Here is a 16,784-nt window from a genome sequence, read left to right as displayed (position 1 = left end):
AGGAGATTGGCCTTGGTTCACCCCCTGACCGTCACCTGCCCAGCCTGACCTTGGGTACAGTTTCTCCCCTTCTCCCTGTCTCGCCCACCCCTCCCCTCATCGTATTTCTGCCTTACTGCTTTTTCCTCGTCTCTTTTCTATCCAACTTCCTGACCGATGCCCGTTGGAGCCTCCTTGAGAGCTATTGGGGAGACTGGCTTTGGATTACCTCCCTGGCCGTCACCTACCCATGCGGTCTTTGGGATGATTTTCCCTCCGTCTCTTATTCCGTCTTTCCCCTCGTCCTCTCCCTTCTAACTCCCCCTCTCCCCCTCTACTTGTCTCTCCTTCTCTCCTGTTAATGTGTTTCATACATTTGATGTAACTTGTAATTGTTATTAGTGTTGTTACTTTGTTGACCTCATGTAAAGCGCTCTGATACCTATGGGTCTAGCCAGCGCTATATTAAACTTTTTAAATAAATAAAATAAAAAAATAAAAAATAAATAGTTAAATAAAGGATAGTATCAGATATACTATGGCAACTGAGCAACATTTAAGTGGGTGTTTACAACAGAAGTACTGGCTCTATCTTACAATTCCATACAGTACCACTAGTTAGAGGGCTGCATCTTTCAAATGTAAATAACGCTAACATGAGACCCAGCTCTACGCACCGAAACTGGGGATTCCCAGGTACATAAATACGACAGATACAACTGCCTGTAGATGATACTTCAATGTACCAGGGCAGAAGGCTTAAAGCAAGGTAAGATGTTTTGGCAAATCTTTAACTGGGCAAAGCAAGCAGAGGATACCGGGGGCGCTAGCAGCAGGTAAGACAAAACCAGAAGGTCTGAAAGGTGATGAGGGACCAACAGTAGCAGGCGCCAATGGTCTTTGTTATCTTCAGTGATCATAACCTGGGCGTTATCTAAATTCAACCTGAGCCAACTGCTGCTTACCCAGCACTTTTGCCAGACATTGCCGACAAACGATAGGATAAGTCAGCCAACTTCCCAACTATTCTATGAAGTGAGTTGGGTGCCATCACCATACCATACAATAGTATACTGGGCAACAAATGCTGCATTGTAACGCTGGAGGAGGACAATTACAGCAGGCAGGAAAGCAAGGCTTGTGGGTCACTATTCATTAACAGTGTCCTCATAGGAAAAAAGGATGAACCTAGATGGAAATCATAAGCACACTGGTTGCCGTTTAAACATTCCTTGAATGGTCTCAATACCTCATCGGATAACAAAAGTTATGTGTTATGTTATGTTAACAGGGTATTTGCAGAGCGCGCAGCTACTCGAAAGAGTGTCCCAGCGCTAGGTGGGTGTGGCAGATCTGACTAAGTAAGACGAGCAGAGGCTATTGCTGGAACAACCAGTTTTAGGGACTTCCTGAAAGAGAGAAGATTGTGCATCTGTCTTAGAGTTGGTGGCATACGGTTCCAGAGTTTGGCAACTTGCACCTAAAAAGATCGGCCTCCAATTCGAGAGCGGAGGAACATGGGAGTGTGTGCTAGCGACAACGACTAGGAGCGCAGGGTGCGCCAAGGATGATAGAACAGGACTCTTTTCCTAAGATAAGGGGCTCCAATGTCATGTAGGCCCTTAAAGGTCAAGACAAGAGCCTTGAAGTGGATCCTCATAAGGATCAGGAGCCAGTGAAGAGATTTCAGGTGGGGGGGCATCTGCGTCCTCGGGCCGAGTAAGAGTATCGCCCTGGCTGCAGATCTGCATAGTCAGCCGGACGCTGTGTCTTCCTTTTGCGGAGGCCCCTGTTATCCCTGGACTCACCAGTGGCGTGATTGGAGAGGCGCCGGGAGCCCCGGGCGCCGCCGATTATGGTGAGGTGCAGAAGAGGCCGCACCCATCAACGTGAGCGGTAGCAGCGGAGCAGCGACCTGGGTGGTGACTGCCGAGGGCGCACTGCATGTGCAGGGCCTGCGACGCACTGTAACCACCCGGTGAGTTGAGAGCTGTGCTCGGAGGAGACGGGAGGATGTGGTGCTCGCCCACTGTGGAGGCCCCTGCTGTCCTCGGTTGCGCCGCAGAGAGGGCGAGGGAAGCGATGCAGGACCTAAGCCCTGACGGACCCCTTCACGAGCGGGAGTGACCGTGATCAATCCCGCGAACCGCTCTTGGCACTGAGGGATCGGCGGGCTGATTCTTTCTCCCTCCCTTTCTCCTCACCCCCCCCCCCCCGATGGGCTGTTGGGGGCGTAGCTAAGTCAAGAAGCACCACCAACTCCGGTGGCACATGGAGGAGGCCGCACCTGGAAGTGCACACAGTGGTGATCGAGCTGCAGCCGAAGAAGGAGGATTGAACTGCCTAACCCCCATGGAACAATAGATTGGTACCTCACAACTGGCTTCACCTTGCTCAAGGCAGATCACGCTAAGCTAGCAACTACAGTGAAAGATAACAGCTTAGTCCTGGACGAAATACTGCCTCAACACAAAGAACATGCGTTGCACATCCAGACGCTACAGAGAGCGGTCCCAGATCCAATTCGAAAACAGTCAGATATCACTGTATCCTGACTACACACTGATGGTCCAACACCGTAGATCCTCCTATCAGGTGGTTAAAAGGAAGTTAAGAGACTTGAACCTAAAATGTGCACTGCTGTTCCCCGCACGCCTGAAAATTTATGACCAAAAATCATACTTCTTTGAAAGTCCGGAAGATGCAGAAGAGCGGATCGAAGACATGGACCCAACTCCATTGTCTGGACAGACCCCCCCCCCCCCCCCCCCGGAAGCCGCCGAACAGTCCCAAATGAACACAAGGTCGACAATCACGTCGTAATGCAAGGACTACCAGTAATCCATCCCTCCCTGGCCCTACTCAGTAACAGGTACAAAGAAACAAGGACGTAGCACTGGCGGCTGCGACCATGTTCAGAGACAAAACCACCAGACGTGACTCGGAATCCTCAGAGGGCAGCACAGTGCGATCCGACTCGGAGAACAGCCTGGCATTATTCCCCACTGCGACACCTCAAACTGCAGACGATCTGCTGGGACTGTAGATGTAAAATAGACTATCCAGCGCATACCAATGACACAGAAACATGTTGGCACCGGAACGAGCACTCATGGACACGTATATCCTATTTAATATATGAAAATTTGGCATGCTAATGACACATATATTAACTTGGGCTCAGATGAGCTACTGAATGTGATTACTTTTACATGGCTGGTGTGAAAGCCAGTCCTCTATTTGCGAATGCTACAGTTTACTATAACAAAGTTCAATATGTTCTGTTTTTGGTTTGGCTTGGTTTGGTTCCCAAGCAGGGCCTAGTATTAATGTTACAATGGGAGTTTAAGGGCTCTGGCAAGCAGCAGCTGATATGTCCTGTTTGTGATCATTATACCCCGACCTGGATGCACACACCGCAGTTCACATACAATGCACAGGCCAGACGCGAATAACTTAATTACATGAAATGTCAGGGGCCTGGGCTCAGTACAGAAGCAGCACAAAGTGCATGTGCAATTGCGGCGGCGGCGGCAGGTGCAAATCGTCTTTATACAGAAGTAACACTTGATGGAAACAGAATCCGCATAGACGCAAAAGAAATGGAGAGGCCAGCTATTTACTACTAATTACTCGGCATTCGCTAGGGGTTCAGTTTGTAGTGTTAGATAAGAGGATTGATGCGCAGGGTAGGTACCTATATATGCGTGGCACACTGGATGGGGTATCTGTTGTACTGGGGACTATATACGCTCCAAATTTTTATCAGAACAAATATTTTTTGGGGCTAAACACGATACTGGCAGGTTGGGAGGCATACCCATGGATCTTGGGGGGAGATTGCAATGTGGTCATGGATATTGGGCTTGACCGATCACACCTGCCCCTCCATGGAATGGTAGCAAGTAAACAGGCAGAGGCGCTCTGCAGCTGGGTGGATGGTTGGTCCCTAAGCGATATATGGAGACAAAAGAATCAGTTGAACAAAGAATATTCCTTTTACTCCCCGGTGCACCAGTTGCATACCAGAATAGACCGCATCCAATGTTCTCTCTCCATAGCAGATCAGGTAGCCCACACCACATATTTAACAAAGACTTTTTTAGATCATAATCCGCTGGAGATTTCCCTTAATTGGGGTAGAATACCCACCCCGGTGCCAACGTGGAAGCTTTGTCCTCAATTACTGGAGGACACAGTGTTCCGCAGCACGCTGTCATCTACACCTACTCATTACTTCTCTTAAAATAGAAATACTGCATCCACAATGCTGGTTGAGTGGGACGCATTAAAGGCAGTAATTAGAGGAATGGCAATCAGCGCCACAGTAGGAGCACGGCAAGAGGTACATAAGACCCTGAAAATAGTGGAGGATACTATGGGAGGGCTTGAGGAAGAAGGGGCGAAAGACCCAACTAAACAGGCTCCATTGCAGGAGGCACGCATCCAACATGCGGCACTATTAGAAACCCTTACAATAATGGATTACAGGGCCTTCAGCCAAATAAAACACTCTGAAGCAGACAAATTGGGGACCCTGTTAGCAAAGATTCTTAGAGCTGATCCAACGGCTACCGTCATCAACCAAATTAACACTTCTGGGGGTAACGTAATATGTACGCAACATGATATCAATGAGGCCTTCAGCTCATATTATGAAACACTGTATAGTAAACCACCGACACTGGACGCTGCCCTAATAGACACATTCCTCGCAAATTTACCCTACCCACAAGCCCCGGCGGACATGGAGGATTCCTTGGCAGGTCACATCACCAGGACGGAAATAAAGGCAGCTATTAACGGGCTCCCGTGTAATAAAGTGCCTGGTTTGGATGGTTTACCAGTGGAATTCTTCGACACTTACTCTGAGGTATTACTGCCCCAACTGGAGGAACTATACAACAAGCCGCTTGAATTAGGCCATCTCCCCTGCACTACTATGCAAGCGTTAGTAGCATCACTGCCGAAACCAGGGAGGGATATGACTGATATGTCGGGTTACCACCCATTATCGTTATTGGCAACAGAGTACAAAATACTGATTACAATTTTTGCAAATAGACTACAACCCTATTTAAACAGGTTAATACACAATGACCAATGTGGATTTATACCAGCACGCAGCACATCATTAAATATAAGAAGGTTGCATCCTATAAATGGAAACAGACCTAGAACGATTCCAACATGCTGGTTGTATTGCACTGGACCTGAGACAGGCGTTCGACATGTATTCCTGGGATTATATGTTTAAAGCTATTGCGCAATTTGGGTTGCCCCCCGACTATCTTAGATGGATACGCCTACTATACGAAGCCCCGATGTTGAGGGTTAGGTCTGGTAAACACATCTCACGGGATCACCAAGTACACAGGGGCACGAGACAAGGCTGCCCCCTGTCCCCACTACGGTTTGTACTGGCGTTAGAGCCGCTGGCTCTCCGACTAAGAAAGGAAGCTATTCAATGTGGAATACCAATTGGCACATCCACGCATTTGACAAAATTAATTATGAGAGGGATGGGGGGCCCTAGAGAGCCCGCGCAAGATGGCCGCCTGTTAGTGCTGCTCTGCCGGCCGAGATTTTAATCCGCCCAATATCCTGAATCCTACCTGCCATCCATGCACTCTTGGTGTGGATCTGCCCTCCTCGACGCTCCTGCATCCCGGTGATCTCTTCTGGTGAAAAATGCTGGCCTGCTAAGACTGATTTTCCCTGTTCTGCCTCCCGGCCTGGTGGCTCATGGCGGCGCCTCGTGGCATGCTGTAGGCTGATACCTGTGCTGCTGTTGGCTCTTCTGGTTGCTGGCCGCCTCCGTCTGCTGCGCAGGGGGCTCTGAGGCGTTGTGGGGGCGCTCCGTCGCTGCCCGCTGCTGGCGGACCCGGAGAGAGACGCGCCTAGCGCGTGGAGGATCAGGTGGTGGTGCAGGCTCCGTTCGCCCGCCTATTGCGGGGCTGTTGGTTCCATGCTCCCTGGAGATTCTACCGCCGGCATCGGCGGAGCGTATGAGCGGTGCCTGCTGCTTTGGGGAGCCGGGAGCGGCGGCGGAGAGCGGCGATCAGCGGGACCTGACTGGAGCCGTTGTTTCGAGCTGCGCAACATTCCCAGCACCATCTCTGCTATTGTTGGGTGCGTCTCCTGCATGATGACTGGCAGCGCCCATTAAGCTCGCTGAAAGACATTTCCAAGTGTCATCCGGTGTTTCTACTGTCGGGAGGACGGTGTCCAGAGCTCCGGATCTTCGCTGCGGCTGGCGGACCCGGTGAGAGACGCACCTGGAGAGTGGAGGATCCCGCGGTGGTGTGGGCTCCGTTCGCCCGCCTCGTGAAGGGCACTTGGCCCCTTGCTCCCTGGGAACTGTACTTTCAGCATTGGCGGAACTGGAAGGCGGCGCCTGTCGCTTTGTGGAGCGAGGAACGGCGGCGGCGAGCAGCTAGCGACGAGACCAGCCTGGAACCATTGTGTGGATCTGCGCTCTGCAGGTAAGGCAGACCCGCGACGCTTGCTTGGTTGCGGCTGGAGACCGGCTGGATAGCGCTGCAGAGCCGGGTGGGGCCCTTGGCTATGTGTGGCGCGACCTGCCGGTCCTGAGTCCCGCGACTGGCGGCTGAGCTCTGCGTGGCGTTGGCGCCTTGCTACCGCTTGCCCTGGTGTCCTTGGGGTGACGAGCTCCTTGAGCTCCTTGGGTGGAACCCCCTGCATCGGCGCCCGCATATTGCGGCAGGGACTGGATGGCCTACTGTTGCCTTGCTGATGCCTGGGCTGCTGGTGGGGGGGCTAATGCTGGCCTGCTAGTTCTCTCTCTACTCCTGATTGGCGCACAGGCGGCGGTCTGCATCGGGAGACCTGTTGTGGATGCCCTCCTTGTCCGGCTGGGGGCGAATAGACTAGTGGAGGCCCGCTTCCTCTTGTGGACTTCACGGGACCCCCCCCTTACCTGCGCTCCTGCATAGTATTGGGGCCTATACTCCGTCTGAACGATTCTGTGTCCCCTTGCCCTGGTACTGCCAAGATCCTGGTGCGCTGGCTCTCTGGATTCTGTGGGGCACTTTATCTGCGCCTTTCTACCTGGCACGGGAAAGGCTTGTATTAGATCACCATGGGGCGTTAGATAAGAGGATTGATGCGCAGGGTAGGTACCTATATATGCGTGGCACACTGGATGGGGTATCTGTTGTACTGGGGACTATATACGCTCCAAATTTTTATCAGAACAAATATTTTTTGGGGCTAAACACGATACTGGCAGGTTGGGAGGCATACCCATGGATCTTGGGGGGAGATTGCAATGTGGTCATGGATATTGGGCTTGACCGATCACACCTGCCCCTCCATGGAATGGTAGCAAGTAAACAGGCAGAGGCGCTCTGCAGCTGGGTGGATGGTTGGTCCCTAAGCGATATATGGAGACAAAAGAATCAGTTGAACAAAGAATATTCCTTTTACTCCCCGGTGCACCAGTTGCATACCAGAATAGACCGCATCCAATGTTCTCTCTCCATAGCAGATCAGGTAGCCCACACCACATATTTAACAAAGACTTTTTTAGATCATAATCCGCTGGAGATTTCCCTTAATTGGGGTAGAATACCCACCCCGGTGCCAACGTGGAAGCTTTGTCCTCAATTACTGGAGGACACAGTGTTCCGCAGCACGCTGTCATCTAGGGGGGTCTGCATTGGCCTTCAGGCAGGAGTGCTTCATTCGCTCAGGGGTACAATGTCTGCATTGGAGCATGAGTTGACGGGTTTGGAGCGGCGGTATGAGACGGAATCTGATCCCGCTGTGCTTGCGCTCATAAGGACCAAGGTGGCTGAATACAATGCTTTGGCAGACCAGGAGATCCGTCATTTATCCCGCCGGAATACAGCCAGGTATTACGGTGAGGGTGGCAGACCGGGCAGAGCCCTGGCGGCCCGGATCAGGGACCCACAGAGTCGTTCCTGTACTGTCCATTCGATTGCCGACGATACTGGCACTTACTACGATACCCCTAGCATTCGGGAGACCTTTGCTGGTTTCTATCAGGGCCTGTACGCTCACCGCCAGGCGGCCGATGAGGCTGAGTTACGCCAATATTTGGATGATATCGCTTTGGTCTGGATCTCTCGTAGGCAGCAAGAATTTCTGATGCACCCTCTCACTCTTGCTGAAATCTGGGATGCTATAACCGCTCTCCCCTCTGGTAAGTCTGCTGGTGCTGATGGGCTACCAGCGGAGTTTTATAAAACCTATATTGATATTCTGGCTCCCTGCTTGCTTCAGGTCTATGAGGAAGCCTATGAGGCCCAATGCCTGCCCCCTACGCTGCGAGAAGCGTTGATGATCGCCCTACTTAAACCGGGCAAACCGGCGGATCGGTGTGCCTCTTATCGGCCACTCTCCTTAATCAACACTGACGTAAAAATTTTGGCCAAGGTCCTGGCCACACGACTGCAGCTGATCCTGCCGGTAATGGTCCTGCCAGACCAATCTGGTTTCGTGCCTTCCCGCTCCACCTCCCACAATCTTAGGACCATTTTTGCTGTTATGCATGCCCTTAAGCCCACGCTACCTGCGGTGGCAGTGCTCCTCGATGCCACACAAGCCTTTGACTCAATCTCATGGTCGTATATGATCTCGATCTTGCACCGTATGGGGGTGCCTTTCGTATTCACCAACTGGATTAAGCTGCTATATACCTGTCCGTCCGCCCGAGTAAGGGTCAATGGGCACATTTCGCGGCCCATCTCCATTCACCGGGGTACGCGCCAGGGCTGTCCGCTCTCGCCGCTTCTGTTCACGCTTATGTTTGAGCCCCTGGCTTGTATCCTAAGACAGCGACACTCTCGGGCGGCGCTACGATTTCTCCAGCGCCCGCTGGCCGTATCCATGTACGCAGATGACATGATGCTATATGTCCGTGAACCGACCCTTCACCTATCCCCACTTCTGCGAGAATATGTTCGCTTTGAACGATTCTCTGAGCTTGGTATAAACTGGTCCAAGTCCTTAATTTTGCCTCTTACAGACAGCACATCTCCGATTGATCTCGATTTCCCCCTGGTTTGGAGTTCCGATGCGGTGAAATACTTGGGGATCTGGATCCATCGTGACCCCCAGGAGGTGATACGCGCCAACTATGGCGTCGCTGTCGCACGCCTTGAGGAGCAGGTGGCTCGATGAATAAAGTTACCTCTCTTTTTTGCGGACTGGCTATCTTTAATAAAAATGGTAATACTCCCCCGTTTCTTGTATTTATTTTTGAATATACCGACACCTCTGTCACGTCCCTTCTTCGCTTCTCTTCGCTCCTTGTTAACCACCTTAGCGTGGGGAGGGAAAAAATCTCGCCTCAAATGGGAAACGCTTACGCTACCCTATGCACAGGGGGTTTTGCGGCGCCTGATTTTCAGCTGTATTATCTGTGTGCGCAGGCCCACTTTGCGTATTATTGGCAGCATGACCCGGCATATATTCCCCATGTGGCGGTGGAGGCTGGGGTGGTGCATCCTATACCGCTTAAAGCCATGCTTGTTAACACTCATACGGTGTTCGAGAAAGGGGAATTTGACACGGTGCAGACCACGGTTGGAGCGTGGAGGGAGTTGGGTAGGCGTGCGCGGAAGCTGCCGCTTTATGCTCCTGACATGCCCCTGCTTCACCATTCTTCCCTCTCGGTTACTACGGAGGTGGGCGCCCTACGGACACTTGGCAGCATGAATTTGACGACAATGAAAAACGTGGCCGATTTGTTACAGCTGTCTCGTTGGCTGCTGACGGCCCTCTTACCGCCATGCAACTTTTTATATATACTAGGCTGCGGTCAGCCATGCGGGAATTATATTCGAAATTTCCTGTGGAGCCGCCTGCACTGGAGGCCTTGCAGCTCCTCTATCTTACCTCCTCTAAGGGGAAATTGGTCACCAAACTGTATCGTGTCTCCCAAGGTGAGGCCCCTCCTCTGGTTCAGCCGGCGCGGCTGCGATGGAATGCCCTATTGTCCTGCGAGTTGACAGATGACGAATGGGAGGGCTGTTGTAGTCTCACTGGGCGGCTGACATCCAATGGGAATCTGCGCTTGGTGCACTATAAATATATACATCAGCTATACTATATGCCTACCCAGCTGCATCGGTATGGTTTGCGTGAATCCGCTGTCTGTAAACGGTGTGGTGCCCCAGATGCTGATTTTTATCATTTGGCGTGGGCTTGTCCCAGGGTGTATTCATATTGGGAGGCTGTTGTACAGACTATACATGACGGGGATTCCCCTGGATTGCACCCCGCTGCTTTGTCTTCTTGGTCATGTTGCTGTTGTTAAGGTCTCATATAGGAGATTTGTGGCTATAGCGTTGTTGATGGCTAAGCGGAGGGTCTCCATGTGCTGGAAGAGTAGAGTGGCCCCCACCACTAAGCTGTGGCTGCAAGACTTTTTATTGCCGGGATCAGTTATGTTGTTATGCTGAGGAGTTGCCAATGGCCTCCCGACCCCGTGATATTTGGTCACCGCTCACGACATATTTACTGTCTGTGGCTAACATTTTGCATGCTGTTCTTTTGACTACTGATATGTACCTGTCCTTGTCTTAATGTGTCTGCTCCTGTTGGCTCGGGGTGTTTGCTTTTTCATACTCTGTGCATGCTCCTCAACTACATCCACTGTAAATTGTCCTATGCTATTCTGTACTGATGCCTCACTTGCACTGTCTGATGTACCACCTTGTACTTTTTTTTTTTCTAACCTCAATAAACAAAAAAACCCAAAACAATTATGCGAGGGATCTACTGGGAGGGCTAGAACAGATACTGGGAAATTTCGCCAGTTTCGAATGCATATCTGGCTCAGCCATATATGAATCAAAATCGAACGCCTTCTTTTTCCAAGACCAACCACGCCCTGACAGAATCAATCTGGGGTTGCTCTCCCTACCTTTTGCGAGACACACGTTTAAGTTTTTGGGTATCAACATATATCGTTCCCACCAGGACATGTTGGAGGGTAACTTCAATAAGGCCATCAGGGGAATACGCTCACAAGTAGCTTTTTGGACCACATTGCCTCTCTCGGCAATGGGCCGAGTGGCAGTGTCTAAGATGGTGGTGCTTCCATGGCTCCTTTATTATTTTACTCATTTACCGATTATAGTACCCCCAATTATTTTTAACCTACTAGACACTATACTATCGGATCTTGTTTGGGGAGCGGGCCGTCATAGAGTAGTCTCAAGAAATTACAAATAAACACAAAGGGAGGGGGCCTGGGTGCACCGGATTTCCGAGCCTACTATTATGTGAGCCAATTACAGTGGCTATCCTACTGGACGGCGGGACGTAATTTACAAGAGATAGGTTTCACTACCAGAAATATCGAACAGGGACTGCTGCACACACTGTTATTGCCGCAATGTAAAATGCCCTTGATAGTACCGCCTTTACTACGAGCCGCACTGACATGCTGGAAGAAAGCTCTGAAATTCACATCTAGCTGTAGCCCCTAGGCAGGTAAAATCCAGTTAGTGGGGATCCCACTACTGAGCGGTAGACTCACGAAACACAAACTCCGACCATGGCTGGATTCAGGGGTGTAGATGATAGGGGCACTCTTCAGCGGGGAGGTTCTAATGGACCATGATAATTTTGTACGAGAAACAGGGGCACCAAGTACTCTATATATGGTATACGCTGCATTACTGCAATATGTTAAGAAACACTGGTCTTCTTACCGGGAAGAAACCAAGACGCACAAATCAGTTAAATCGCTATACTATATGGGGCAGGGAAGCCACCTTATCAAATGGTTATATTTGTGCATCAGGGTGCACGTTGCGCTACCCCTGGACGCCCTTCGTGTTCAATGGACGGTAGATGTGGGAAGGGAACTCGCGGACAGGGAATGGACGGATATTTTGGAATACCCTAGAAAGGTGTCCCGTACTACCAAGTTTAAGTTTCTACAATATATGGTCCTACACAGGGCTCATTTCACACCGCATCGATTGCAGAGGATGTACCCAAACACGACACATCAATGTCCCAGATGCAAAATGACAGGGGCGGACTTAATACATATGCTGTGGACATGCCCGTGCCCATAGAGTTCTGGGGAGGGGTCAAACGAATAACAGAAGAGCCCACGCACCTTTCAATAGATAGTTTGGTACAGGAGTACTTGTTGGGCCTCCGTAAGTCACAGAAGGTACAGCTCCGCTTCCTGGATCTGGAGCTTATAGTGGCCAAGAAATCTCTCACCATGCCCTGCAAATCAGCTAAACTCCCTGCAATACACACATGGTACAGCTAGCTAACGAAATAAGGGGGAGCCGAAAACGCTGCCCTGTGCAGAGAGGAGGTCCGCGGGCTGAGGAAAAACCCTGGATTTGGGACACAATACTAGAAGCCCTTAAAGGCGACATCTCTAACACCCTGAACACACAGTAGACACTGGTACTGATGAAATGTATATGGCTCTTATATAATAAATGGGAAGAGGGTCGGTGCACAAACTTGTGCAAAGTAATGGTATCACAACACAATCCCGGGACATAATGGAATGTTATGATGTGAAAGAGAATGCCAGAGCCTAGTGGGGTGATAGGAAGAGGGGGGGGGGGTTAGGGAGGGACACCTGCGGTATTGCTGTACAATAGAACAGGCATGAGGTCATGACTATAATGTACGCCATGCCAACTTGTAAAATACAAATGTACAAAGACTTCAAAATGTTGGAATATAATGGTAATATGTGAAAATCAATAAAGTATGTTTTTAAAAAAAAAAATATTACCAACTGTATTAACACTCATTCTAGATCTTGCTGAAAATTTTAATATTTAAAGATTACTTGTATGTAGCAATCATTGCTCACCAACATGATATGACCTGATCCCTGGAACCCTGGTGTACCAATTGCTGGTTGTGATACTACGCCCACATTGCTTGAAGGCACAGTTACAATTTCTCACATTTAATCAATAAAGTAGATTAAAAAGAGCAGAATTTGAGACACGTTAACAATCTAACTACACAATAGAGGGGGAGTTAAATAACAAGAACAATCATGACAAGAGATAATCAACATTTTAATTTTGTTTTTAAATAGGACAGACCTTCCTTCTGTGCGATGAGCTCTATCTCCTCTTCGGTCTTGACGACAATGCGTAGCTCATTGTGTTGCAGTGAAAACTCAGGGTCCTCTTTTTCCAATTTAATCTTAATCTGAAATATTATCATCACTGTTACCTCTAAGATGCAGGACATATAAACTTTTACCATTACTACATACAATCTTGTGCATCTGAACAAAGAGTAGTTGTAAAGAGCAGCCGTCAGGCCACTTATGTATGTGTGCAAGCATGTCTAGATATGGATGTACACATGTACATGGTATTTGTCTAGCACAAACCTATCAAAAAGGTAACATATGGGTCAGAGCCAAAAGTACAGTCAACACGTGATTGGTGGGGTAGCTGGTTTCCAAGAGTAAAATTGGAAGATAGACAGCGATAAAACAATTTTTAGTTTGTGTAAACAGGCATAATTAACTAATACAATTTGGAAATGCCAAGTCTCAGAAGTCAGGCAGTGAGTCACTTTCAAAGGGACTAAAATCCATTTGGGAAGGGTGTAGCAACACACTTTCTCTTGAAAATTGAACATTTATTTTGAGTGACTTTTTTCTCCACAGATATTCCAAGAGATTCCCCTACACACATCATTGTCATTTTCATGGATAAAACCTCCTTTATAATATTCTTAAAATATAAAGGTTAACAATTCCTGGTACAACCTGAACTCTAGGCCAGGCTAGAATTGTGTTCCTCTAAGTTTTGGATGTAAAGTGCACCTCAAGGGAGGAATGTGTATCAGTTTCTTGCAAGATCATTAGCCTCTAAATGTGGTCTTACAGCTGAAGCAATCTAGGGGTAAATTTAGAGACTAATTATCTTGCAAGAGAACGGATACACATTCCTCCCTTGTGATGTACTTTACATCACAAAACTGCATACACATCCATGCAATGAAATAGGAGAAAAATGGGTAGGACTACTATCCCAATTCTCAAGTATGTCCTAAGTGCAATTAGAAGCCCTCCTGCACAATGGCTTCTTACACTCCCGTGTTGGATGCCCTCGAGAATGTTTGGTCTGACACTGATTCTTGTGGGCGGCACATCGAGAAGATTGCAATGCCCGCACTGTCTCTTATCCTGGCTCTTTCACTACAGCGTGTTTACCTAAGATATCACACTCATGTTACGTTTTTTGTAATAAAAAAAAAAGCTCCTTACTTGAGAGCGTTTTCATTTCAGTAAACCAATTGCCCAGTATTACATTAATGTGCATCAAAACCGCTTTTACCACTAAGTCTTCTACTCCAAGATGGCAACTGAGGACGATGGTCTAGTGGACCTTCCTCAGACGTGTACAAGACGTGCGCATGACACGAACATGTCTGAAATAGCTCCAGTCTCCTGGTTTTGAAGCCATCTGAGGAGACAAACAAGGGGTAGGTCGCATGGAGGACACTACTACGTGTCCAAATAAGTAGAAAACAGCATCAATGTTAATCATCTGAGACCACGGTAAGACGCATCCAATATTTAACAAGCCGTGCTTTTCCACCCACACAGAGCTCTTATTCAAGCGCTTCCTCCGTCATCTCCTCGTGGAATTTCTTTAGTTACCCTAAATGGGTAAGCTTCATAGTATAATCAAAGTAAGCCATAGTCTTCATTTTTACACGATATAAGCAAAAGGAACAAATGAAGGACGGAATGCTGAACAATGCAAACATTCACCCCAGTCACAATGATCTGGGTTTAATTCATCGTTCTCTTGTTCACCACTTTTGCTCACCACGCCACCCCAGTTTGGACCCAGCCATATGCAAATCAGTCTTGACCCTGTGCATACCCAGCTCACTTAGGTCGGGAAAGCAAAAGACGCACAATTGATGGACGGAATGCAGAACAAATCCAAACATTCACCCCCAGTCAAGCGATCTGGGTTTAAATCCATGATTCTTTGGCCCACCATGCCACCCCATTATAGACCTGGCCATATGCAAATCAGTCTTGACCCTGTGCCTCATGGAAACAGTCTTACCTGAACTGTCCAGTGTCAAGACTGATTTGCATATGGCTGGGTCCAAACTGGTGTGGCGTGGTGAGCAAAACAACGATGGATTTAACCCAGTTCTCTTGACTGGGGGTAAATGTTTGAATTTGTTCTGCATTCCGTACATCAATTGTGCGTATTTTGCTTTCTCGCCCTAAGTGCGCTCGGTATACACAGGGTCAAGGCTGATTTGCATATGGCTGGGTCCAAACTGGGGTGGCATGGTGACCAAAAGAACAATGGTTTAAACCCAGATCTTTGTGACTGGGGTGAATGTTTGCATTGTTCAGCATTCCGTCCATCATTTGTTCCTTTTGCTTTTGTCGCCCTAAGTTGGAAGAGTATGCCCAGACGTGGGTCCCGTGCTCACTGCACCACTGGATTCAAGCTAGCCTGGCTGATGAAGGGTGATGGCCCGAAAAGGGTCCGAGGATGATTGATTCCAGTCCAGGGAGGACCTGGCTTGGCAGTTCGGGCTGGACTGTTCCCATGAGCCACTAATTTGCACATGGCCAGGTCTAAACTGGGGAGGCATGGTGAGCAAAAGAATGATGGATTTAACCCAGATCTCTTGACTGGGGGTGACTGTTTTGATTTGTTCTGCATTCCGTCCATCAATTGTGTGTCTTTTGCTTTCTCGCCCTAAGTGCGTTGGGTATGGCCAGACCTGGGGCCCGAGCTCACTGTGCCACTGAAGTCAAGCTATCCCGGCTGATGAGGGGTGAAACCCCGAAACCAGTCCTAGGTTGCTTGTTTCCAGTACAGGAAGGACCTGCCCTGGCAGCTCGGGTTGGACTGTTCCCATTGGGGGCAGGGGCAGGACTGATTTGCATATGGCTGGGTTCAAACTGGACTGGCATGGGGAACAAAAAAATGATGGATTTAGGCCCACATCTCTGTACTGGGGTGAATGTATGACATTGTTCTGCATTCGGTCCATCAATTGTTCTTTTAGCATTTGTCAACCCGAGTAGGACGGGTATGCCCAGATGTGGGTCCTGTGCTCTCCATGCCACTGGAGTCAAGCTACCCTGGCTGATATGGGGTGAAACCCCAAAACCGGTCCTAGGATGCTTGTTTCCAGTCCAGGGAGGACCTGGCTTGGCAGTTCGGGCTGCACTGTTCCCATTGGGTGTGTGGTCACGACTGATTTGCATTTGGCTGGGTCCAAACTGGAATGGCATGGTGAGCAAAAAAACGATAGATTTAGGCCCAGATCTCAGTACTGGGGTGAATGTATGACATTGTTCTGCATTCTGTCCATCAATTGTTCTTTTTGCATCAACGTATGAAAAGGCATCAGGGTCAATCTCATGTAAAACTGAAACTATGCGAGCCGCAAACATGCCAGGGCTATTCTTATGCCCCATAGGCAATCTTGCATGTCGTCTTTAAATGCCTACGGCACTGAATGCGGTGAAATCACAGCTTTGAGGAGCCAAATAATGGCTGAAAAAGCAAAATAATTTAATTCACTAACGTAGAACTATGTGTGTTCTGAACAGCAAAGGTAAGGACATGGCTGTTCAAGTGACGGTAGTCCAAAACTATATGCTATGCACCGTCCGGTTTCAATATCAGAGAAAGAGGATTATTCATTGAAGAAACACAGGGTTCACTCACACCCTAATAGTCAAAATGAGTCAACATGTCATTTACTGACGCTTGTGCGTCACGTTTAATCGGATACTGCGGTTGGGGCTG

The 16,784-nt window shown here is 49.0% G+C and overlaps 1 protein-coding gene across 1 annotated transcript in view; it reads right to left on the bottom strand.

Annotated features, from left to right (window-relative positions):
• LOC146816494 (uncharacterized) overlaps positions 1-16,784 on the bottom strand; it is an 82,726-nt gene that overhangs the window by 33,313 nt on the left and 32,629 nt on the right. The window contains exon 2 of the mRNA XM_085610348.1: positions 13,071-13,179. Coding sequence (XP_085466474.1) covers positions 13,071-13,179 — 109 coding nt within the window. The remainder of the gene's footprint in view (positions 1-13,070; positions 13,180-16,784) is intronic.

This window comes from Triturus cristatus, chromosome 6 (genome assembly GCF_964204655.1).
Source record: "Triturus cristatus chromosome 6, aTriCri1.1, whole genome shotgun sequence".
Classification (NCBI taxonomy): Eukaryota; Metazoa; Chordata; class Amphibia; order Caudata; family Salamandridae; genus Triturus; species Triturus cristatus.
This window is presented reverse-complemented; position numbering and strand designations above follow the sequence as displayed.